Source organism: Panthera pardus, unplaced genomic scaffold, assembly GCF_024362965.1.
Source record: "Panthera pardus isolate Hobbes unplaced genomic scaffold, ASM2436296v1 HiC_scaffold_16, whole genome shotgun sequence".
NCBI lineage: Eukaryota > Metazoa > Chordata > Mammalia > Carnivora > Felidae > Panthera > Panthera pardus.
Window position 1 is genome coordinate 130,668,081 of NW_026526721.1, and position 24,679 is coordinate 130,692,759.

A 24,679-nucleotide genomic window follows, 5' to 3' on the forward strand; every position below is an offset into this window, starting at 1 on the left:
AATGGTAAACTTTATGGTATGTGTATTTTATTACAACAAAAAAATGTACTTCACTGTTTCCCTCTGCAATTTTTTAAAAAATCAAATTAAGTCTCGGGGTGCCTGGGTGGCTCAGTCGGTTAAGCGTCCGACTTCGGCTCAGGTCATGATCTCATGGTCCATGGGTTCGAGCCCCACGTTGGGCTCTGTGCTGACAGTTCGGAGTCTGGAGCCTGTTTCAGATTCTGTGTCTCCCTCTTTCTCTGACCCTCCCCTGTTCAAGCTCGCTCTCTGTCTCAAAAATAAATAAATGTTAAAAAAAAAAAAATCAAATTAAGTCTCTATGTTTTATCCCACACCAAACTCCCCTATAGGTAAGGACATATGTGTTCCTGTTCCTCCTCCTAACATTGTTCTCTCCACTGCTTCTACTTCCCAATTTCTATTACCTACCTTTTCTTCAGAATGATCTACCTTGACATCATTAGCATCCTGTTCTATAAGCATTATTAAGGCTTTCATGCTCTGTTTACAGGTTAATTCTAAAAGGTGAAAGCCAATGAATGACACAATACCACTGGCTAAACAGTATACACTAAAGTCAAGAAATATGTGCGATCATTAATGTTCCCTTCTCTCTTTTGAACTATTCTATGCTCAAATAGAATCCTCATTTCTTATGCTTCCATTAACCCTCACTGTATCAGGAAAGATAGGCATCAGTTTACAATCTAGATCTAGTGGACCTTTCCCTTCTTTTGTATCTAAGTTTCACTTTATAAATAATTTGCAAAGGAATAAATGGATTATGAAAAACTTCAGAAATTTTTAATTTTTAAAATTTTTTATATATTGTTTAAATTTATCTTGAGAGAGGGGAGGGGCAGAGAGAGAGAGAGAGAGAGAGAGAGAGAGGAAGAGAGAGAGGAAGAGAGAGAGGAAGAGAGAGAGGGAGAGAAAGACACAGAATCCAAAGCAGGCTCCAGGCTCTGAGCTGTCAGCACAGAGCCCAATGCAGGGCTCTAACACATGAACCGGGAGATCATGACCTGAGTCAAAGTCAGACGCTTAACTGACTGAGCCACCCAGGCACCCCTAGAAATTTTAAATTTTAACCCCAAACTATATTTCTGGATTTGAAGGTATAAATATATCAGAAATATGCAATGTCCTTTGGATGCAACTAACTGCTTGTCAACTGTTATGAAGGAACCTGGAATATATTCACTTTACAAAAAGTGATTTCAGATTCAAAAAATATTTCCCATAGGTTACAGGCTTATCAATTCTGGTTTCACTTTTTGCATTTGTATCTTCAAAATGCAACACTTCTGAAAATGTTGATGGTTCATAACTTTGTTGAAAAGATAAGTCATCTCTGTAACATAATTTTTAGATTAAAAAACACCAATTACAAGGGGTGTAAATGAAATTTTTCATTTCTATGTCATCTATTTCTGTTTAATCACCTTTATATTAATACCAGCCTTCAGTATTTGTCCACTTATAAATGGTATAAAGTAAAAGCTGGCAAACAAATATCAGAAAAGATGAAAGAAAATGGTCACACATCCTTTTAACAAAAAGGGGTGGCTTAGGTTCTTGTTGGAAATGCATGATAAATTCCTTGATGTAGAATGACTAACTGAAAGAGAATACCTGTCCTTCCCTTTTTGTCATAAGAAATAAACTGTTCACTCATTAATTCAGGAGTTAAATTAAATTGAAGCTACCATCACCCAAAGAGTCACAGTATTAAGATTTCACATATATTATTAAATTTCACCCTCATCATTAGAGCCTACAGTAGCTCTTTGTCTCTTTGCATTTCATCTTCTGGTTTGTCCAATAATTTTCCTGTCAATTACTCTTTGCCATTATGTGGGAAAATGAAAAATTATGATTCTTAATTTTAATGAGTGCAAAAAAGGGGTGGAGGGAGAAGAAAAAGACAACAACAAATATATCTCCGGACTTCTTTTATACCTTTGTAAATGATGATGTAATATTTTGGGCAACATAATAAAAGAATTAAAGGATAACAGAATAATGATGATTTACTTTATTATTACATCAACCTTGTAAGTGATCCCATCATCCTTCTGCATTCTTGTTTTACTGGTTTTTAGCACAACTGGAAATAATTATTACAATAATTGCTATTTCATTTGCTACAATGAAATAGCAAAATGTTTTAAGACATAGGAAAAATAAGGTCACTAATATCTTAGATTTATAAAAGTACAATGGACCCATATAATTATTGCAAAATAGAATGAGTTTTATTCTATTAAAATATATTTTTTAATACTCTGTCCTTTGTAAGACTTTGAAGTAGGAATAAAAATCATGATTATATCAATCTTCACAAAGAGAACTGCTCAAAAAAATACTCAAAATCTAAAAATGAGTCCAACAGCTAATATGCTAATGTTTATTATCTCATACTCATGCCCAATTTTAAATTTATTTCATATTTAACCCATCTTTTTTATACAGATTTAAGCCAAGAGTTTCAAATTGTATTTTTGCCCCTTTTAAGAAAAAAATATACTCCTTCATCCCATCACAAATGTCTTTTAACTTCTTACTCAATTTACCTACTCCTTGTAATCCATTTGATTTTTTTTTTTAATACATTGTTTTTGTTCTAATATTTGAACTATGACTTCCTATGCCTACCATAGAGCTATCATCTAGAATTTCTTTTCCTTATTAGGTGCCTAGGTGAATTCCACTCTTACTTATATCCCATACATGATCATCTTCCTTTTTTTCATCTTTGTTTTGCTGGAATTCATACAGGATGGGGAAGGAATAAATTTTCTGATTACCTGCCTATTTATATTTATAATAACTGGATCGATACTTTGGCTAGGCCTAGATTTACTGACTTAAATTCCTTTCCCCTCACACTTTGATAGCATTGCCCCCACTATTTTTCTAATGTAATCCAACGTTACCATGGATGAAGGGTAATAAAATCCTTTTCCCCTTCTGCATTCAGTTAAATCTCTAGCTCTGTTCCCCTTGTGACCTGGCAAGGGTAGTGTATCAACTATGTTGTTAGGCAACACTGCTTATGATAAAGGGATCTCCTGACTGATAAATTATCTATAGACTGGAAGAATTATAATTTATCTTATAGAAGCCATTGCTTTGGGTTTCCAGACCGTAGGCGACTCTTACAACTGGACATGTTTCTTGCAAGCACCCTGGAAAGTGTATGTTCCCAGAGATGTTAGCTCCTGTGGAATATGAAACAATTTAACCCAGGGTAGCCCCTGCACTCACAAGGCCATCCCAATCTTCTTGTACCTAAAGCTGAACTATTGCACAGACTCTCTCATAAGAGGCATGCCTTAAGTTGCCCTGCTGTTCAAGGCACAGGTGCCAGATAGGACATAGGAAAGTCTTGTGCAATGAAATGTTTAGTAGAGTCTAAAAAGACCCCTTGGTGGAAACTGCAGTTGCTAACAAGAAGTTTGATACCAGTCGAATTATCCTTCCTTTATAGACAACCTGACTGGTTTTCTTTAATTTCATATGATGTATCTAGTTTGGAGTTTTTTTCATCTTGTTTGGCATTTACAGAATCCATATAAACTATAAAGATTTCACGTCTTGCTTCAGAGACAAAAAATATTCATGTATCATTTCTTATATAATTTCTTCTTACCTCTTTTGAAACTCCTATTAGTTAGATTGGCATTTATTAAATTATTCTTCATCACTTTTATTTCATTCTCTGTTTCGGACACTTTAGTCTATTTTTAGGGAACCCTTTTTAACTTTATATTACAGCCCTTAAATTGAATGTTTAATTTCAACAGTCAAAATCATAATTCCTAAAAACTTTTTTTCTCTGATCCTCTTCTACAGCAATCTGTATCATAAATGCAGTTTGTTCACAAATCTCTGAAAATAAAAATGCTTTGCAGTTTTAATTTTTCTGCTATTTCTTGAAATTTTCATTTTCCTCTGAGATTGTTTATTCAGCTTCTATTACTATGGTCTTTCTCTTTCATGCTGCTAGTTTTCAATTTGGCAGTCCTTAACTGTCTATTTATATATAAAATTGCAATACTGGGGGCACCTGGGTGGCTCAGTTGGTTAAGCATCTGACTCTTGGTTTCTGCTCAGTGATGATCGCCCAGTTTTTGTGGGATTGAGCCCCATGCCAGGTTCTGCACAGTGCAGAGCCTGCTTGGGATTCTGTCTCCCTCTCTCTCTGCCTCGTGTGTGCACTCTCGCTTTCCCTCTCTCTCAAAAATAAACATTTTTTTTAAATGTAATATTGGACAGATAACACCAGACATCTAGTGTGCATTTTCTCCACTGCTAGACACATGGTTTTCATTTTTCTAGAGTTTATTTCAATATATGCCTATTAGAGAAATAAGAGAGAGAAAAAAGACTTCAATTTATAAACAAATGATTATTAGAACTTACCTTACACTAATTGTAAACATTTCCAGGATATCTTTTCCTAGTAACCAGCCAACCAACATGATGATACCTGGAAAAGAGTCAAATAGCTATTTCTCCCTTTTATATAAAATCACATCAGTATAAATGGGATGCTGAGGGCAGTCAAAAAGTTCCATAACATAAAGGAGAAGGTATATCAGATCACAGTTACAAGATTTTAGAAAAATTCATTAAGCAGGGGAGATTAAAATTAATGCTGCTTAAAGATAATGTTGTATATGTGAACATGCGTGCACATACACACACACACACACACACACACACACACACACACACTTTACCTTCTGTTGCCACTGCTGCCACTCACCCCTTAAAGCAATAATATCTGAGAATTACCACTATAAGAAAACATTACCAGTATTCTCACACAATAGGGGGAAAAAAGAAGGTAGCATAAGACAGATAGGTCCTCTACTTATTATCAGCTTTGCAAAAATAAACCTTGTAACTTTACTTCTCATCACTAAATATCCAGGCAATACATATAAAGTTTATACTGCAAACAAAGGAATACTTAGGACTTGGCTGAAAGAGTAATACATCTTACTTAAAATATCTAAAATTACATTATAACATTTAAAAATTAACCGGGTGCCTGGGTGGCTCAGTGGGTTGAGCGTTAGACTTGTTTCAGCTCGGGTCATGATCCCAAGGTCATAGGATCAAGCCCTGTGTCTGGCTCCACACTGAACGTGGACCCTGCTTAAGACTCTCTCTCTCCCTCTGCCCCTCTCCCCCACTTGTGCAAATTCCCTCTAAAATTAAAAAGGAAAAAAAAACTACTTTATGGCATTTACAAATAAGAAATCAATTAACATGAACCAAACAATATACTCTCTTGCTTTGACCTTTGCCTCTGAAAAGAAAGGGAGCAAGGAGTGCACCACTGGTTTTGTGAGAAAACACACATAGTATCATCACAGTTTTAATAAAGTATAACCAATTCAAGATTGTATTCTAGAGTAATATAAACATTTAAAAACAGGTTTTTCTTCTTTCTATAGCTACAGGGGCACACCTGGGTGGCTCAGTCAGTTAAGCATCTAACTTCAGCTCAGATCACGATCTCACGGTTCATGAGTTCAAGCCCCACGTCGGAGTTTGTGCTGACAGCTCAGAACCTAGAGCCTGCTTCAGATGCTGTGTCTCCCTCTCTCTCTGCCCCTCCCTTTCTCTCTCTCTCTCAAAAATAAACATTAAAAAATAAATAAATAATCCAGATTGTGATTCTCTAACATTCTATCCCAAACACTATCCTGACAAAAGAAATTATGTCCAATGAACTATACCAGAAGTCAGCAAACCATAATCTGTGGGCCTCCTGAATGCTTTTGCAAATAAAGTTTGTTGGAACATAGTTATATCCATTTGTTTAGGTACTGTCTATGATTGCTTCCCTGCTGATGGCTGAGTTGAATATTTCCAACAAAGAATATCCGAAATACTTTGGTATGGACCAAAGGCTAAAATGTGTACTACTGGGCCCTGTACCCCCCCACCCCCCAAAAAATCTGTTGACCTCTGATTTTGACCTTGACCCTTGTCCTATTCCATATACTATCCTAGCAACAAAAATTAGGTCCTATGTATTATATTAAAACCAGGTAATGAGAAAGTTGAAAGATTTTTATCACTAAAAGTGAGGTGGTTTCATGGTACAATGTTAACATAAACTGAGATTTAATTGGCTAAATGTCCTAACAGTTACCAAATTCCCTATAAATTCTAGAAAATAAATAGCAATAATCAAATTAAGGGAGCTATGACAATATACACACCAGTTAAAAAAGAGGAATTAAATACCTTTCCATCTTCTACTTTATGATATAGACTGACAGATCAATAGAATATTTAAAAAATTATTTAACTGAAACTGTGTAACGCAAATCTATTTTAATTTAGAACTGCATTATTGATTTTGAAGGCTAGCAAAAATAATTAAAATATCATGGAAAAACTAAAGAAAAGGAGAAAAGACTCCAAAATTTATTCAAGTATTTAATATATGATAAAGATGTCATTTCAACTGAGTGAATAAAAGAATAGACTATAGAGGGGTGCATGGTGGCTCAGTCGGTTAAGTATCTGACTCTTAATTTCAGCTCAGGTCATGAACTCAGAGTTTGGGAAATCAAGTCCCATGTCAGGCTCTGCGCTAACAGTGCAGAGCCTGCTTGGAATTCTCTCTCTCTCTTTCTCTGCCCCTCCCTGTGCTTGTGCTCTCTTTTGTTCCCAAAATAAATGAATAAACTTTAAAAAAACATGTTAAATATAGAATGAACTAGAGAATTAATGGTATTGGGATAATTAACTTTTGAGTAAAAATGTTATCACTCTACCTTAAGGTTTTTTTTGTTGTTTTTTTTTAATGTTTATTTTTCAGACAGAGAGAAAGAAAGCACATGAGCGGGGAAGGATCTGAAGTGAGCTCTGTGCTGACAGCAGCAAGCCCAATGTGGGGCTTAAACTCACAAACCATGAGATCATGACTTGAGCCCTGAAAATCAGGTGCTCAACTGACTGAGCCACCCAGGCGCCCCTACCTTAAGTCTGATACTAAAATAAATTCTAAATAGTAAAATAAAGTGTCAAAAATAAAAACTAAGCTGTAGACTGATGTTTAAGTAAATATACTTAAAAGATAAACATTCTTCACAATATGGGGTTAGGAAAGCTTCTATGAATAAACCAGAAAATGTAACTGCAGAGATTATCAACAGGACAGTGCTATCAGAATCTCAGGACAAGATATTTCAATCACATCTCCCTCCTTCATAACCAAGTTTACTATATTTATCCCTCAAAGGGAATTTAAAATGTGGGGGAAATAAACTTAACAAAAGGGATGGCTATCCAAATTATACAAAGAGCTGTTACTGATCTAAGACCCAAGCCACAAGAGAAGAAGGGACAAAATAAATAGATGGAAGGTCATAAAATAAAAAGGACCAACACACATAGGACAACTGTTCAGTTTCTCTATAATGAGTTGTGAAATAAAATAATGAGAAGCCTTTTATTCATCTGTTAATGACAACAAAGTTAGCAAGAGTGCTGGAAGAGGAACACCTTTACCTTGCTGATGAAAGATACTATTTAGCAATATGAAACAAAAACCTTTAAAAACGTGCCAAAAATTGAAAAATTACATGCATACTCTTTGCCCCCAAAATTTTACTTCTAAGAACTTTTTTCCCACATAATGAAATACTATACAACCATCTATTTCATGACATCTATATAAAGAGCATCTACTTAAAGGCAAGATGTTTATGAATAAAATATGAAACAAAAAAGGAATAGTAGTCCATACTATCAATTTTGTTGAAAACCAGGAAGACAAATACTAAAATGTTTATAGAAATGCTATATGATTACAGGAATTACATGAAGTTCTAATTTATCTTTGCAGAAAAGGACAATGGCTGGGGGCTAGTTTTATAATTTTTAAAAAGTAGTAGTAAATTAGGGGTGTCTGGGTCGCTCAGTCAGTTAAGCGTCTGACTTCAGCTCAAGTCATGATCTCGTGATTCGTGAGTTTGGGCCCGTGTCAGGCTCTGTGTTGACACCTCAGAGCCTGGAGCCTGCTTCAGATTCTGTGTCTCCCTCTCTCTCTGCCCCTCCCTGACTCGCACTCTGTTTCTCTCTCAAAAATAAATACACATTAAAAAAAATTTTTTTTAGTAGTAAACTAAAAATCAATTAAATGAATAAACAAATTTATGTATCTATCTAAACTCCCCTTCCCATTAAAAATAAAAATAAATAAATAAAATAAACCCTAAGTAAATATATGAGATATACATACTCACTCTTCTCTTACCTATTATACCAAAGGAGTAGAAGGAAAGTTGTTTTCCTAAGAGGTCCATGCTCTTCTGCAGAGGGGTTTTTGGTGCCTTGACAAATTGGAGAAGAGTTTACCACAATTAGCTAAATTTAGGAATATATACTATGTGCCAGGGACTCTAAGTGCTTGACATACCCAGGTTAGTTCTTAACATACCCATAACATACACACCTCTCCCTTAAAGATAAGTTTCATCCCCTTTAATGAGGAAACTGAGGCTGAGACTTTTAAATGCCTGTTTAAGGTCCATGTTCCCTATGCCTGTTTTTGAGAAGGAATCTATTCTCCCTATCAGCTTCTCCAGGACTTCATTACCATCAGCTGCCCCTCACTTTTCCAATCTTCTCCCTTCTGTATCCACAAACAAGCTTGTAATCCAAGTCTTTTTATCCAGTTGGCTCCCTGATCTGCTAACTCCCTTCTCTAGCAGTCCCCTCAGTGCCAAACTCCTTGGAATGGTTTTATACACTGCAACATGTACTGGAATCTTGGCAGGTTACCTGAGAAATCCAGATGATTTGGGGAGAATATGACATTTGTAGAATGCAACTTCTTTTTCATATGTAAGAAAGTATTTTAAATGAGAGAACTAATCTTCAATATTCTTAAACATGAATATCTTCCATGTTATTTTACTTTATAATCTTTTTTTCCCCATTACTTGGAATTAAATAATGTTGGGAATTTTGGTAGAAGACAAATATACCATTTAGTAATCTTTAAAATTAATATGATAAAGTTAATTTTAAAAAAGAATAGCCCTATAAATAATTGGCTATAAACCTTTTTCTCCTATAAACAATGAATAAATATAAAAATGTTTTAGAACATTAACAATGTCAACTAAAGCTCCAATTATGTTTTTAAGCACAGACAACTGAGTGATATTCTGAATAAAATACCACTTCAATAGTACATAAAATAACCCACCATTATTTTCTTTTCGTTTCCTTACAATGGAGAATTTCAGATTTGAAATTAAACATCATTAACAAAGAACTTACTTCTTCTGCTTGCATCATTTTAAAAACCTCTCCAAATTCAGAATTTTCTCCAGTTCCAATGACAATACCCTAAAGAGAAAAACAGGAAAATACATTTACATTCATATGGAATCACCTATCTCAAGCAAAGTAACAAAAACCCTTCATTCCCTTTCTCCAAAACTTTGCCCACAGTCAAGATGACTAACATACATATCCAAGGTTCCCTTAGCAAATTAACTTTGTGATATTACTATAGATCATTAGTATTTACACCTTACTATACAAACCTTGGCCCAATTCTGAGGCCCATTCTTTGTCTATATTAATATTTCTGAAATTCAAAACTGTCTTATCCTTGAGAGACATTCAGTGTAGCTTCTCTTTCCCCCTCAAATGCTACTGGATCATGCCTTTTACGTTCGTGAAATGTTAGAATCCAGTAGGTGAATGATATGTAGTTGGAATATTATAGCCAGTACCATATCGACTAAATTAAAATTTTAACTAGTAATGAACATATCCATGATTCACTGTTTCTATCTAAAACAAAAAAAAGAACAGATACCGAGGACTATGCTTTTAAAGGCTTCATTATCTGGCAAATGGCAGAAATATGGACATATTCTACCTCAGGGACATAGTTTCTCCTTAGTCTCAAAAATAGATGCTATGGGTTAGGTTCAATTCTGCCATTTTTTTGTCATCTTTTTTTTTTTACTTCATTTATTTTTGAGAAAGAGACAGCACACTCATGCAAGCAGGGTAGGGACAGAGAAAGAGAGAAAAAGAGAGAGAATCCTAAGCAGGCTCTGCACTGTCAGCACTAAGCCCAATCCTGAGACGAAATCAAGAGTCAGACACTTAAATGACTGAGCCACCCAGTTCCCCTTATATATATTTTTTTCATGTTTATTTATTTTGAGACACAGAGAGAAAGAGAGCACAAGCGCACATGCAAGTCGGAGAGGGGCCGAGAGAGAGAGAGAGAGAGAGAGAGAGAGAGAGAGAATCCCAAGCAGGCTCTGTGCTGTCAATGCAGAGCCCAACATGGAGCTTGATCCCATGAGCCATGAGATCACGACCTGAGCCAAAATCAAGAGTCTAAGCCAGAGCCCCTCTTTGTCATATATTTTTAAAATAGCCACATAAAATTAGCCACATTGAACTAAAAAAAAAGGTTGAAAACAAAGGAGTTGCTATTTTCAAAACAAGAGAAAAAAAATTACCTTAGCTTTGCCACATCTGACCAGTGTTCCCATGAAGGCAATGTTACTTCTTGATGCAAGATCTCCATTAGTTGCAGCTGGCTGAGGAGCTGTCACCTTAGAACAAGGTGTTGTCTCTCCTGTCAAGCTGGACTCATCAATGGAAAGATCCACAGCCTTGGAAAACATAAAGCATCCCATTAAGTTCAAGAATGAAGACTCTCTGGGCTCCATTCAATATCTAAAGAGTCTGTAACCATCACTTCTTCCTCAAATATCCCCTTTCTTAATAATCACCCAAATCTTTTATTATATCCATTACTCTAAGAAGACCACAATAAGTACAACCATATTTAAAACATGAAGTAAACTTGAGCCACCTGGGTGGCTCAGTCAGTTAAGCATCCAACTCTTGATTTCGGCTTAGGTCATGATCCCATGGTTTGTGGGATCAAGCGCCGCATCAGGCTCTGCGCTGACAGTGTGGAACCCGCGGGAATCTCTCTCTCCACCCCTCCCCTGCTCACACACTCTCTCTTGAAATAAATAAACATTTAAAAAAATAAATAAAGAGGCGCCTGGGTGGCTTAGTTAAGCGTCCGACTTCAGCTCAGGTCATGATCTCATGGTTCATGAGTTCAAGCCCCGCATCAGGCTCTGTGCTGACTGATGCCTCAGAGCCTGGAGCCTGCTTTGTATTCTGTGTCTCCCTCTCTCTCTCGTCTCTGCCCTCCCCTGCTCATGCTCTGTCTCTTTCTCTCTCTCTCAAAAATAAACATTTTTAAAAATATATTAAAAATAATATTAAATACAAAATAAATATTAAAAAATAAATTAAAAAAATAAAAATACAATAATACAAAGTGAAGTCAACAAAATCCGACATGCAAAATAGAATGCTATGAGACAAGATTAGCCTAAATTTCAAAATATAACCAGAGAAAAGGAAACATTAGCTGAGACATAATCTTTACCTAGAGAAAACAACTTTCACAATAAAATGTTATTACTTCCTAATTTTGCCATCCCCTGAAGTTCTGAAAATGTATTTGGCAGGTTAAAAACAGGTATCCAGAAAGAGAAATATGAATAAAAGGTATATAATGTACTGAGAAAGAAATCATTTCATCATTTTGGGTTCAATTTTCATGAAATTCTGCTTTCTATATATGCATCCTTACATTGATCCCAAACGTACATCAGCAAAAATAAAAAACATATATAAATGTTTCCATGCAAATCATGAACATGGTATTATCTTCCAACTGTGCAAAAAGAATCAATTCTGAGGGTTTCATTCCTAAGACAGTTTCAACTCCTAACAATTAAGTTTTCACCAACCTTAGCATGCCAAAAAAAAAAAAAAAAAAAAAAAAAAAAAAATCATTTTACATGTGGAAAACACTGCAGATGTTACCTGGCTTTGTTTCTAAAAGTATGACCCACAGAACAATAGTTCCAAGGATGTGAATAGACACTGAGTATAATGTGATAGACGGATGACTGATAGACACACACACACACACACACACACACACACACACACAGTAGAGGTACTAAAGTCAAATATGTTTTGGAAATACTGAGCTGAGTTAAACAGCTTCCTCTACTTAGGCAGTGCTTCTTTAAACCTTCACTAGGTTAGTGTGAATCACCTCAATTAGAATACAGATACAACAGGAGTTGTCAAAGTGTGGTCCCAGCAGGACCAGCATCACCAGCATCACCTCCTCAGAACTTTTTAGAAATTCACTACCCTCCTCCCAAAAAAAGAAAAGAAATTCACTATCCTACTTCAAATGCGTAGGTGGGGAGGGTGAACCTAAAAGACTGTATTTACAAGCCCTCCAGGTGATTCTGAGGCACACTCAACTTTCAGAATCAATGGAATACTGTTTCACAAATTTCTTTGACCCATTTTATTCCAGAAGCTCTTATTCTAGGGTCTTTAGGACACTTTGAGAAACTAGGACCTAGTTCATGATTTTACTCATTTTACATGTTAATTCACTCACCAGACAAACATTTATTGACTACCTTAACTATGTACCAGGCACTGAGCTAGACCCTGGAAAATAAACAAAATAAGGAAATGAACCCAAAGCAGTAAAATGACTATGCATTCCTGCTGCTATTATAAACTGACCTGGTGTTCTCAATCAGGTCTCTTGATTGGCAGTCCATATTATATACAAAATACTCTAAATCCTGCTGGGGGAGAGGTACGAGTGTGGAAATAATCTCATCTTTTCTTTTTTAGTTTTAATTTTTTTTTTAACATTTATTTATTTTTGAGACAGAGAGAGAGCATGAACAGGGGAGGGTCAGAGAAAGAGGGAGACACAGAATCTGAAACAGGCTCCAGGCTCTGAGCTGTCAGCACAGAGCCCGACACGGGGCTCGAACCCACGGACCTCGAGATCATGACCTGAGCTGAAGCCGGACGCTTAACCGACTGAGCCACCCAGGCGCCCCTCTTTTTTTAGTTTTAAATGTGAGTTTATTTTGAGAGACAGAGCCAGCATGAGTGGGGGAGGGGAGAGAATCCCACACTGCCAGCCCTGAGCATGAACTCTGAGATCATGACCTGGGTTGAAATCAAGAGTTGGTCACTTAGCCAACTGAGCCACGCAGGTGCCCCTAAAGCTCTTCTTTTTAAATGGTTCATTTACCCATGAGCATAAATATCTCACAAAAAAATATATATATTAAAAATCAATTCATAGATTCTCCCATCTGTACAACAATACAGTATTTTAATTTGATCAATGTCATTGATCCATTCACTTAACAAATATTTATTAATGCCAGGTCCTGTACTATATCACACACAGAGGGAATCAGCAGTAAACAAAACTAAGTTCCTACCCTCTGCTCTTATTCCAATGGGAAAGTGATCTAAAAATAAACTAACAAGGGTATGTAATATCTGGTAGTGAGGAAAAAATGCATAAGGATAGAAAGTAACATTTTAGATAAAGGAGAGAACCTCTCTCAAAAGTAAACAACTCTTTTGCAGAGACACAATTGACCTGAGGGCCCCAAAGGTGGGCCACAATCAGGATGAAAGTATTCTAGGCAAAGAAAGCAAAAAGTACAAAGACTAACAAAGATAAACTATGTTATCTCTGGAAGGTTAGTACCATGTAAATGTTATAAAGCACAGATCACCAATCCTTTAGTCTTTAAAAAGCTTCCCTTTTTCTATAATTATGTATGCAAAGACAGGCCAGGTAAATCTGGGTTCATTACCTCAACACAACTACAGAGTAAAAAAAAATCCACCATGTTCAAAGGCAAAGGAATTTTTCTTTATTACAGGAACATATCTCTTTGACTTTTCTTTCCAAGTTAAACTTAGGACTGTATAATTTTCCACACTAATAAATTCCATTACCAAAGTAAGAAGAAAAGTTTAGGTTGTTCTTCAAAGATGATGCTAGTACTAAAAACAGTTGACATTTCGTTGCTTACTATCTGCAAGGCATTTTGCTAACATACATATACTAAGTTTTCTATTAACAACCACTAGCTAGTAACAATCCAATGAGGCAGGACTGTGATTTTCATTCCCTCTATTTTACAGACACTTTGAAAGGTTAAGTAAGTCACCCAACATCTCCACCCAACTTGTGGAGACAAAACCCAAACACTGAAAGATCAATTCCAAATTCTTATTAACTATTTAGAGAATCAATTTGCCAGTTATTTCTCCTCCCTAGTTTTGTAACTACTTCTAGAAGACATTAAGAAAAGATATATTTAAAAATTATATATTTTTCTGAATTACAAGTCAACAAAAAAGTTTACTTCATTTAGCAAGCTCCTCTTCAATGCTTGTTATAAAAATCAAAATTGCATGTCATCTTCTGAGCTCTTAATTAAAAATGAGACCTGCTAATATTGAAAACATTACATTGGGGTACAAGTGTCCCTATGCATCAGCACTCCTGTATCCCTTGGGTAATGGATAAAGAAATTGTGGTTTATATACACAATGGAACACTACTTAGCAATGAGAAAGAATGAAATATGGTCTTTTGTAGCAACATGGATGGAACTGGAGAGTGTTATGCTAAGTGAAATAAGTCATACAGAGAAAGAGAGATACCATATGTTTTCACTCTTATGTGGATCCTGAGAAACTTAACAGAACACCATGGGGGAGGGGAAGAGGTAAAAAAAAAAAAAAGTTAGAGAGGGAGAGAGCCAAACCATAAGAGACTCTTAAAAACTGAGAATAAACTGAGAGTTGATGGGGGGTGGGGGGGGTGGAGGTTGGAGGAAGGGGAAAGTGGGTGATGGGCATTGAGGAGGGCACCTGTTGGGATGAGCACTGGGTGTTGTATGGAAACCAATGTGACAATAAATTTCATATTAAAAAACAAAACAAAACAAAAAAACATTACAGAACTCCTTCTCTCTGAGAAAGGCAAAATTAGCATTTCCTCATTGAAGACTTTCTACTTTAAACAAAAATCTTAAATATGGATGAATACTAACATTTGGTGGTTGTCTATCAAAACAAATAATATGAAAATAATCTGAGTTTTTAAAAAGAGAATAAATGCATAGCTTTATTGGCTGCCAGTGGCCTAGCTCTTCAGTGTCAGCCTTAGCAGTTTAATAACCATCCAACCAAAAATAGGAATTTTTGTTCAAATCAGGTTTTTCTATGAAAAAGATATCATTTTTAGCAGAATAGCAATTAGCTCTGTCTAGTGAGAAAAAAAGAGCTTTAGATCTTTATTTTTTATATATATATTTAATATATAATTATAAATCTGTAAAACTCAAATCAAGAATATATTATTGATGGGGTACCTGGCTGGCTCAGTCAATAGAGCATGTGACTCTTGACTTTAGGGTCATAAGTTCAAGCCCCACATTGGGCATAGAGCTTACTTAAAAAAAAAAAAAAGAATATTGATAAAAATTAGTCCAAATCATACAATGTAGCAAACTGCACAGATCTCAACTGTCTGTTGAGTAAGGGTATATTTTTTAATTTATTTATTTGTTTGCTTGTTTAATCTCTACACCCAGCATGGGGCTCAAACTCAAGACCCAGAGATCAAGAGTAACATAGTCTTCCGACTAAGCCAGCCAGGCCACCCAGAGTAAGAATATTTTCTAAGTTACAACTTATTTTCTCTTAATGATGATTACAAGAATTTCCACAGGAAGTCAGTTTTGAGGGAGTGAGGGGAAGGAAGTCATTTCTAAGAAGGTGGTATTTAATGAATTAGGCCAGCCTATCACAGTTTAACAGTCATAGTTTAATTCATCCAGAAGACAGATATTAGAGTCATTTATCCATAGTATTTATGAGGAAAGATAAAGGTAGGATAAAATGAAATCAATGAACCAGCCAGCTCCATGCCTTCTACCCAAAAGTTTAAACATTAAACCTTCAGAAGAGCTGTTCATAAATAGGGAAACTGATTATGTTTCACTTTCTCTTTATTATTCTTCAGGTACTTTACTGGTGTGAATAAGACACAACACAGTTCAAAAGTCAGAATATAAATAAGAATCTAGATGTATACATAATCTACATTCTGAATATTTAACACCTATAGAATAAAAATGGTTGGAAAAACTTCACAGGACTATTCCTACAAAACATTAGGCAGAAAGAAACTAGATGCCAAAGTCAGTAAGTTTTCCTGAAAAGCAAAAAATTTTTTGCTTTTCAGGAAAATTTAAAACTGCTTAAAAAAATTACACTTAATATGAAAAATTGGCAGCTACATGTAAGTTCTTAAACTAAAGAATGACTTAGCGTACTGTATGCCGCTAAATCAATTACCTCTCTAGTCTAGAATGAAAAGCAAATCAAAAATGGATTTCTTTCCCCAGAAAAGAATTCCAAATTATCCATCTGGCAGCTACCTGATAATGACAAAATGTCTTACTTTTAGTCTCAAAAATTAAGATTCCTGTTACTGTTTATTCAAATGAAGGAAAATGTAATTAAAACGTCTTCATGAGTTCTAGCTTATTAAACATCAAAGCCTAACCAGGTGAAGTAAGTAGGAAAGAAGTGACTCCATTTTAGAAAGGCTCCATCTCTGCTGTTTTTCTGTTAGGCCTCACTTACTCATGTTCTGAATTCTGTCTCTGAATCAGGAAAAGAAACTATGTTCCCACTGCAAGGGGGAAGTAGGAAAATTAATCATTCTCTGAATTTTGTCCCAGGCCACAAACACCTAACAACATCCAAGAAGAGTCAGATCCTGAACATGTTCCAGGACACTTAGCTTTGAACAAACCTCAGATGATGCTGGCATTAACACTCCCACCTTCAGTAACTTATGGTGTAACAACTATTGTTCATCTGACACTGGCCTTTGATTAGACCCTACCCTGGATTTCTGAAGGAACATGTACCCTAGATCTCTTTCCAATATAAACCCCTAACCCCCAAAAATGCTGAGACTCATTCTCATTTCCAAGTCTCCCAGACACTCCTGCTATTCTCTATCATTCACACTCTTCAATAAACTCTGTTTTCACTTTCTCCAACTCACATTTGATTTCTATCCTGCATGAAGCCAAGGACCCTCTTGGCTAGTCCTGTGGAAGCCTCCCCTGGCTTAAAAACACCTACATGAAATGGATTTTATCCCATGGTAAATATTTACACAAATTGTTAACTTTCTGACTTAAGTGCATAGATTCAATTTGACCAAGTTGCCAATAACTTCAACACCAGTATTCAGTTAACAATGATTTCTAGGATATTTCTCTAAGACAATGAAAAGAAACCAAATTTCAAAAAGGGATCTACTTTTGCAACAGTCCTTTCCTACCAGTGTGAAATGACAATCTTAAAACAAAGAGACTAAATCTCACTTCAAACCCTCCCATGCTGTCTTTTTAAATTCTAGTGACTTAAAGAGAAAAAAGTTTTCAATGTTTTAAACATAAACAGCATTCCTCAGTTCACACTGCTTTTTAACCAATGATCTATCAAACAACAAAACACTAAGCATAGCTCAAGCTTATACAATCTAACAGAACCAACACTCCCAGTGCTCTATGTATGGAGAAGTTCAAAAAATATACTACTACAGAAATAGACGTCCTTTCCAAAGCCAAAATGAGTGGTTATATCAGTTTTTAGTAAACGGGAATGTCTAAATACCACAAATACAGAATAATCTACTCAATTTCTTTTGATAGCTAATTTAAAATCTCTACTTCCTGCAGCACCTGAGTGGCTCAGTCAGTTGAGCATCTGACTCTTGATTTCAGCTCAGGTCATGACCTCACAGTCCTGAGATTGAGCCCCATATTGGGCTCTGTGCTCACAGCATGGAGCCTCCTTGGGATTCTCTTCTCCTCTCTTCTCTCTTTCAAAATCAATAAATGAACTTTAAAAATTAAAAATTAAATCTCTACTTCCTAAGATGTTTATAAATTGTTCTTTTTTTTACAAGTCTATCTGTAAATTTAATAATTCAGAAACTTTTAAAACCAAAGTTTCAGTGATAAATTACAATAAGAGGTGGAGTAAGACACCATAAATTAATCAAATTGACCTATCAAAAAAATACACTGAAATCAATATAAACACTTGTGGAATAGGGCAATCAAAGATTTGGTCCCTCTACTAAAATGATCATGGGCTGGCAAAGACTGACAGACAACTCTGGAATCAAAAACTTAAAACAACCAGGGAAGTGCTTAATAAAGAAAAAGGCAGCTAAATTTAGGTAAGAAGGCATCATGGCATTTTTGTTCACCTGTCTACTATTCACCACTGCCCAGAGAAGCAGTGCTAGCTGTGGGGACAGAAGTGAGTCTTCTTGTTGCAGATTATGGGTAGTCAGGGGCTAACAAAGACCTTGTTCTTAAAATATTGTAGCTGCGTGTTTTGACTTGTCTGGCAGTTCGCTGGGGGACTAGTGCAAAGGCTAATATCTATCTCACAACCTCACGCCAAGCCAACTACAGTGACTTTCCAGGTATCTGACAAAAGATTAAGGACATATACTAGCAGGCCAGGGACCAGGAATAAGGCAAGCAGCAGATACAACCAAAAGACTAGGAAGGAAAAAGCCAAGGAGGAAGTTTTGTGAGGGCATAAAGTTTTGTGAGGGAAGTTTTGGAAGGGCCACCACTTATACCAGGGAAGACAGAGGGCAAAATGCATGCCCATAACCAGAGGCATGCTCAGAAAGCCCTGAGAAGACCCGAGACTTGCACCTCTGACAGGTCTGTGGATTTGGCACAAGTAGGTGAAGGTGAAGGCAGAGTTGTAGGCAGATGATCAATGATCAAGAAGTGCCCCAACTCAAAGACAAGCTGCAAAGACCAGGAGAACAGTATTTCATTTCCCTCTTTGCTCCAGACAGATAAGACTGACTGCTGATATAATGGAACAGAAACTTCAGTGACCATACACAACAAGGAAGGGTCTTTGCAAACCACCACCCTCCCCCCCACCAAAAAAAATTCAACCACTGCAATCCTCAACAATCAAAGACAACAAATTTTGAGGAAGGGCACAACCTCATTTACAGAATTATGACAGCATAATATTCAAAATACAAAGCCTTCAACAAAAAATTACAAATACAAAGAAACCAAAAAGTATGATCTATTCACAGGAAAAAATAAACTGACAGAAATCAACCCTCAGCAAGGCCAGACACTAGACTTACTGGAAAGACTTTAAATCAACTGTCTTAAATATGCTTAATAAACTAAAGAAAACCATGGACAAAAAACTAAAGGAAATCAGGAAAACAATTTTTTAAAAAAGCATTACAATGAAGAGAAAGAAAATATTTGCAAAAAATAGAAATCCTGATGCTGAAAAGTACAACCACTGAAATAATAAGTTCACTAGAGGGGTTCAACAGCAGATCTGGAAAAGGAAGGGGGGAAAATGAGCAAACAAAAAACCAGGGCAATTGAAATTAACCAATCTGAAGGACAGAGAGAAAAAAAAAAGAAAAATGACAGAGCTAAAGGTACCTGTGGGACATCATCAAACATACCAATATAAGCATAAGGTAAGTCTCAGGGAGAAAAAAAGAAATGGGTAGAAAGAATATTTGAAGAGATAATGAATGAAAACTTGCCAAATTTAATAAAAGATATGAAATCTATGGATCAGAGAAGCTCAATAAACTCCAAATAGGAAAAACTCGAAGTCATCTAGACTGAGACATAATCAAACTGTTAAAAGACAGAGACACAATCTTGAAAACAGCAAAGGCGAAGCAACTTGTCATGTACAAGGAATCCTCAATAAGACTAGCAGCCTATTTCTTATCAGAAACCACTTAGGCTGGGACCAGTAGACCTATCTAAAGTACTGAAAGAAAAACAAAAAAACTAATGAAAAGAAGTCTACATCTAGCAACACTATCTTTTAAAATGAAGAAGAATTAAGACATTCCCACCTAAACAAAAGCTAAGATAATTTATTTCTAGTAGACGTGCCCCACAAGAAATGCTAAAGGAGAGTACTTCAAGCTAAAACAAAAGGAGAGTAGAAAGTAATTCGAAGCCATATGAAGAAAAGAAGAATTCCAGTAAAGGTAACTACACAGAGAAATATAAATGCCAGCATTATTGTATTTTGACTTTGTAACTCCTCTATTTTTCCTATCTGACTTATATAAAGCACTGACAAATTTATGGTTAATGGGCACAGAATGCTTAAAAACGTAATTGGCGACAACAACATGAAGGTGGTGGAAAAGTTAGCTGCAGAGGAGCAAAATTTTTGCGGGCTATTGAAGTAAAGATGGTATCAATTCAAACAAGTGTTCTAAATTTAAGATGTTAATTGTAATCTACACAGTAACCACTAAGAAAATATGTAAAAAAATATACAGAAAAAAAATTTCAGGAGGTACTCAAAGCATATTTTTTTATTTTTTTTAATTTATTTTTTATTTTTTTTAAATGTTTATTTATTTATTTTTGACAGAGAGAGAGAGAATGGGGAAGGGGCAGAGAGAAAGAGGGAGACACAGAATCCGAAGCAGGCTCCAGGCTCTGAGCCATCAGCACAGAGCCTGATGCAGGGCTCCAACCCACGAACCGCGAGATCATGACCCGAGCTGAAGTCGGTGCTTAACTGAGCCACCCAGGTGCCCCAAAGCGTATTTTTTTTAAATAGCAAATACAAAAAAAGGGATTGGAGGAACTTAGGAACATAGAAACTATATATAGAAAACAAATAGCAAAATGGCATTAGAAAGTTCTCTATCAAAAATCACTTTAAACATACATGGATTTACAACTGTATGGTATACACATACAATAGAACACTATTTGCCAATAAAAATGGATGAAATATTGATACATGCTACAACAGAGATGAACCCTGAAAACACCGTGAACTGAAAAAAGCCACACACAAAAGACTACAATGTATTTAATCCCATTTATAATGAAATGTTCAGAATAGGCATATGTATACAGACAGAACAAGCAGAGTAGTGGCTACCAGGCTCTGGGGCAGAAGACAGAATATAGAGACTACTAAAAGGTAAATGTTTTCTCTTGGGAGTGATAAAAATGTTCAATAGCTAAGATTGTGGTGATGGCTGCACAATTCAGACTATAGGGAAAACCAATGAATGATACATTTTAAATGTGTAAATAGTTTGAATGTGAATTATATCTCAATAAAGTTGTTTTTTGTTGTTGTTTTTTTTTTTACCTTTCTATATGTGGTAAATAGACCAGCACTTTGGGCATGGACTAAATGCTAGTTAAGAATGCAGGATCTTGTGCTCAACATCACTCATCATCAGGGAAATACAAATCAAAACCATGATGAGATACCACCTCACGCCTGTCAGAATGGCTAAAATCAACAACACAAGAAACAACAGCTATTGGCAAGGATGTGGAGAAAAATGAACCCTCTTACACTGTTGGTGGGAATGCAAAATGGTACAGCCACTGTGGAAAACAGTATGGAGGTTCCTCAAAAAGTTAAAAATAGAACTACTCTACAATCCACCAGTTGTACTACATATCTACCCCAAGGCTACAAACATACAGATCCCAAGGGGCACATGCACCCCGATGTTTATGGCAGCAGTGTCAACAACAGCCAAACTATGGAAAGAGCCCAAATGTCCACTGACTGGTGAATGAATAAAAAAGATGTGGTATACATATAATGAAATATTACTCAGCCATCAAAAAGAATGAAATGTTGCCGTTTGCAACAACACTGATACAGTGTATTATGCAAAGCAAAATCAGTCAAAGACAAATCATGCAGAACTTATATGATTTCACTCATATGTGGAATTTAAGAGACAAACAGGTAAACATATAGAAGGGGGGAGAAGAGAGAGAGAAACTAACCATAAGATACTCTTAAAGATAGAGAACAGACTGAAGGTTGGTGCAGGAAGGTGGGGGGGGGGGGGCAGGGATGGGCTAGATGGGCAATGGATATTGAGGAGGAAACTTGTTATGATGAGCACTGGGTGTTCTATGTTAAGCAATGAATCACTGAATTCTACTCCTGAAAACAATATTGAACTGTATGTTAACTAAATAAAATTTTGACAAAAAAAAAAAAGAGAGAGAATGCAGAATATTGGACCCACACCTGAGCTGCCAAAACAGAACCCAGATGATTCTTTTTTTTTTTCCAATATATGAAGTTTATTGTCAAATTGGTTTCCATACAACACCCAGTGCTCATCCCAACAGGTGCCCTCCTCAATACCCATCACCCACCCTCCCCTCCCTCCCACCCCCCATCAACCCACAGTTTGTTCTCAGTTTTTAAGAGTCTTTTATGCTTTGTCTCTCTTCCACTCTAACCTTTTTTTTTTTTTTTTTTTTTTCCTTCCCCTACCCATGGGTTCCTGTTAGGTTTCTCAGGATCCACATAAGAATGAACACATATGGTATCTGTCTTTCTCTGTATGGCTTATTTCACTTAGCATATCACTCTCCAGTTCCATCCATGTTGCTACAAAGGGCCGTATTTCATTCTTTCTCATTGCCACGTAGTACTCCATTGTGTATATAAACCATAATTTCTTTATCCATTCATCAGTGGATGGACATTTAGGCTCTTTCCATAATTTGGCTATTGTTGAGAGTGCTGCTATAAACATTGGGGTACTGATGCACAGAACCCAGATGATTCTTAAATGTAATGCCCTGGGGCAACTCTCTGTCACAGTTGGAAAACTGAGACCCTAAAAATAGTTAAGTGGCTTACCTAAACTCACATAGTCAATTCATTTCATAAGACACATTTTATTCTTTGAATCACAACTGTTTGCAAGTTGAGGTCTCCCAGCAGAAAGGACAAAAACTACCTTTTTCAGTCCAAGCCCTGAAGCCTGGTACAGTGGTTCTACACACAATACTCAAACATTTACTGAATGACTAAAATGACCTCATAACACAGACTGATATCCAAAGGGAGAGATTATATTTGCCTATATTAGCTTCATTACCAAAATAAGTAAATTTAACATATCATGACATGTTTGTATTCTAGCAAATGTTTGAAAAGATCCTTTTTTGAAAAAGCACAGCAAACAATATTAGAATTGAGTTTTACCAGAAAATCAAGGCTTTCATTGAGTAAATGGAAAATTTATTCTACAACTCAGGAAGTCAGAATGCTCTAACACAGAAAGTTCTTCTAATGAAATTAGCCAACAAAGAGGAAGGTGCTTGTTAGTAGTTAACAAAATATGTGAAAGAGTATGAGCTTTACAGAAAAGGATATAACAGCTAAGTAAAGTTGCAGTCAAGGAGACTATCTCTGACTCCTTGAGTTGGTAGTCAGCCAAAGTAGATCTGTGCTCATTATCTTTGTTTTTTACTTGGGAAGGAAGAAACAGGGAGGAACGATCATAAAGACACCAATAACTACTCACTGAGTTGAACTGCTATTCTATAAGAAAGTATATGGATTCGTGAGGTTAAAAGGCTCACTATATAATGCCAACTGCCTTGTTTTAAGTTTGGACTTCTGACCATGGCCCCAGTAGACTACGACTCCTAATAGAGATATCTTTCAGAGATTTAATTGCTCTGATAATCTAGTGTCCTAAAAATGGCTAATTCTTGGCTCTCGGGCATATAAGTGGTAGTTCTCTTTAAAAAGTTTGATATATTCAGGGGTGCCTGGGTGGCTCAGTCGGTTAAGCGTCCGACTTCGGCTCCGGTCATGATCTCGCGGTTCGTGAGTTCGAGCCCCACGTCAGGCTCTGTGCTGACAGCTCAGAGCCTGGAGCCTGCTTCGGATTCTGTGTCTCCCTCTCTCTATGCCCCTCCCCTGTTCATGCTCTGTCTCTCTCTGTCTCAAAAATAAATTTAAAAAACATAAAAATAAATAAATAGATAGATAGATAGATAGATAAATAAATAAATAAATAAATAAAAAGTTTGATACATTTAGAAAATCAGCATATCAAAAACTGGGTTCGGGGTGCCTGGGTGGCTCAGTCGGTTAAGCGTCCGACTTCAACTCAGGTCACGATCTCGCGGTCCATGAGTTCGAGCCCCGCGTCGGGCTCTGTGCTGACAGCTCAGAGCCTGGAGCCTATTTCAGATTCTGTGTCTCCCTCTCTCTCTGACCCTCCCCCGTTCATGCTGTCTCTCTCTGTCTCAAAAATAAATAAACGTTAAAAAAAAAATAAAAAATTAAAAAAAAAAACAAAAAACTGGGTTCAAAAATAGAAGGCAACTGTACCCAATACCTAGATCTTGAAGACAGTTTCAAAGAATGACCTAAGCTAATCACGAGCACAAGAGCCACAAGAGAAAGTGTCAATGGACTTAATCATATAGAACTTCAAGTAAAAGAAAATCTTGCTACATTTCAGGCAACATTTTGGGCCTAGTTAGAAAGTTAAACCTGACAGAGGTAAAATATTTTCAATAGAAAAAAGAAACTCTTTTCCTCTGATTCTTAGATTGTTTTCTCTTACAAAGAACTCTTTGTTCAAATATTGATACAGACTTTACCTGAAACAGTAAGAAAAATATGCTGTGTTTCCAAAAAGGCGAAATGTACTGTTATGCAGACATGGTCTATAAGACTCCTTCATCTAAAGTCATTGTCTGACCAATCCATTGACTACCACCAATTAATGGCCAGTGGTGCCTCTTCTCAAATACTACTAAACATTAAAATAAAAACTCTCAGA

At 36.2% G+C, this 24,679-nt stretch overlaps 1 protein-coding gene across 2 annotated transcripts in view; it reads right to left on the reverse strand.

Annotated features, from left to right (window-relative positions):
- Positions 1 to 24,679, reverse strand: part of ATP2C1 (ATPase secretory pathway Ca2+ transporting 1) — a 170,703-nt gene that overhangs the window by 49,608 nt on the left and 96,416 nt on the right. For both annotated transcript variants that reach the window (XM_019436247.2, XM_019436239.2), the window contains exons 8-11: positions 10,533 to 10,688; positions 9,325 to 9,393; positions 8,294 to 8,369; positions 4,432 to 4,498 (exon numbers count right to left, since the gene is read on the reverse strand). In XM_019436247.2, coding sequence (XP_019291792.1) covers positions 4,432 to 4,498; positions 8,294 to 8,369; positions 9,325 to 9,393; positions 10,533 to 10,688 — 368 coding nt within the window. The remainder of the gene's footprint in view (positions 1 to 4,431; positions 4,499 to 8,293; positions 8,370 to 9,324; positions 9,394 to 10,532; positions 10,689 to 24,679) is intronic.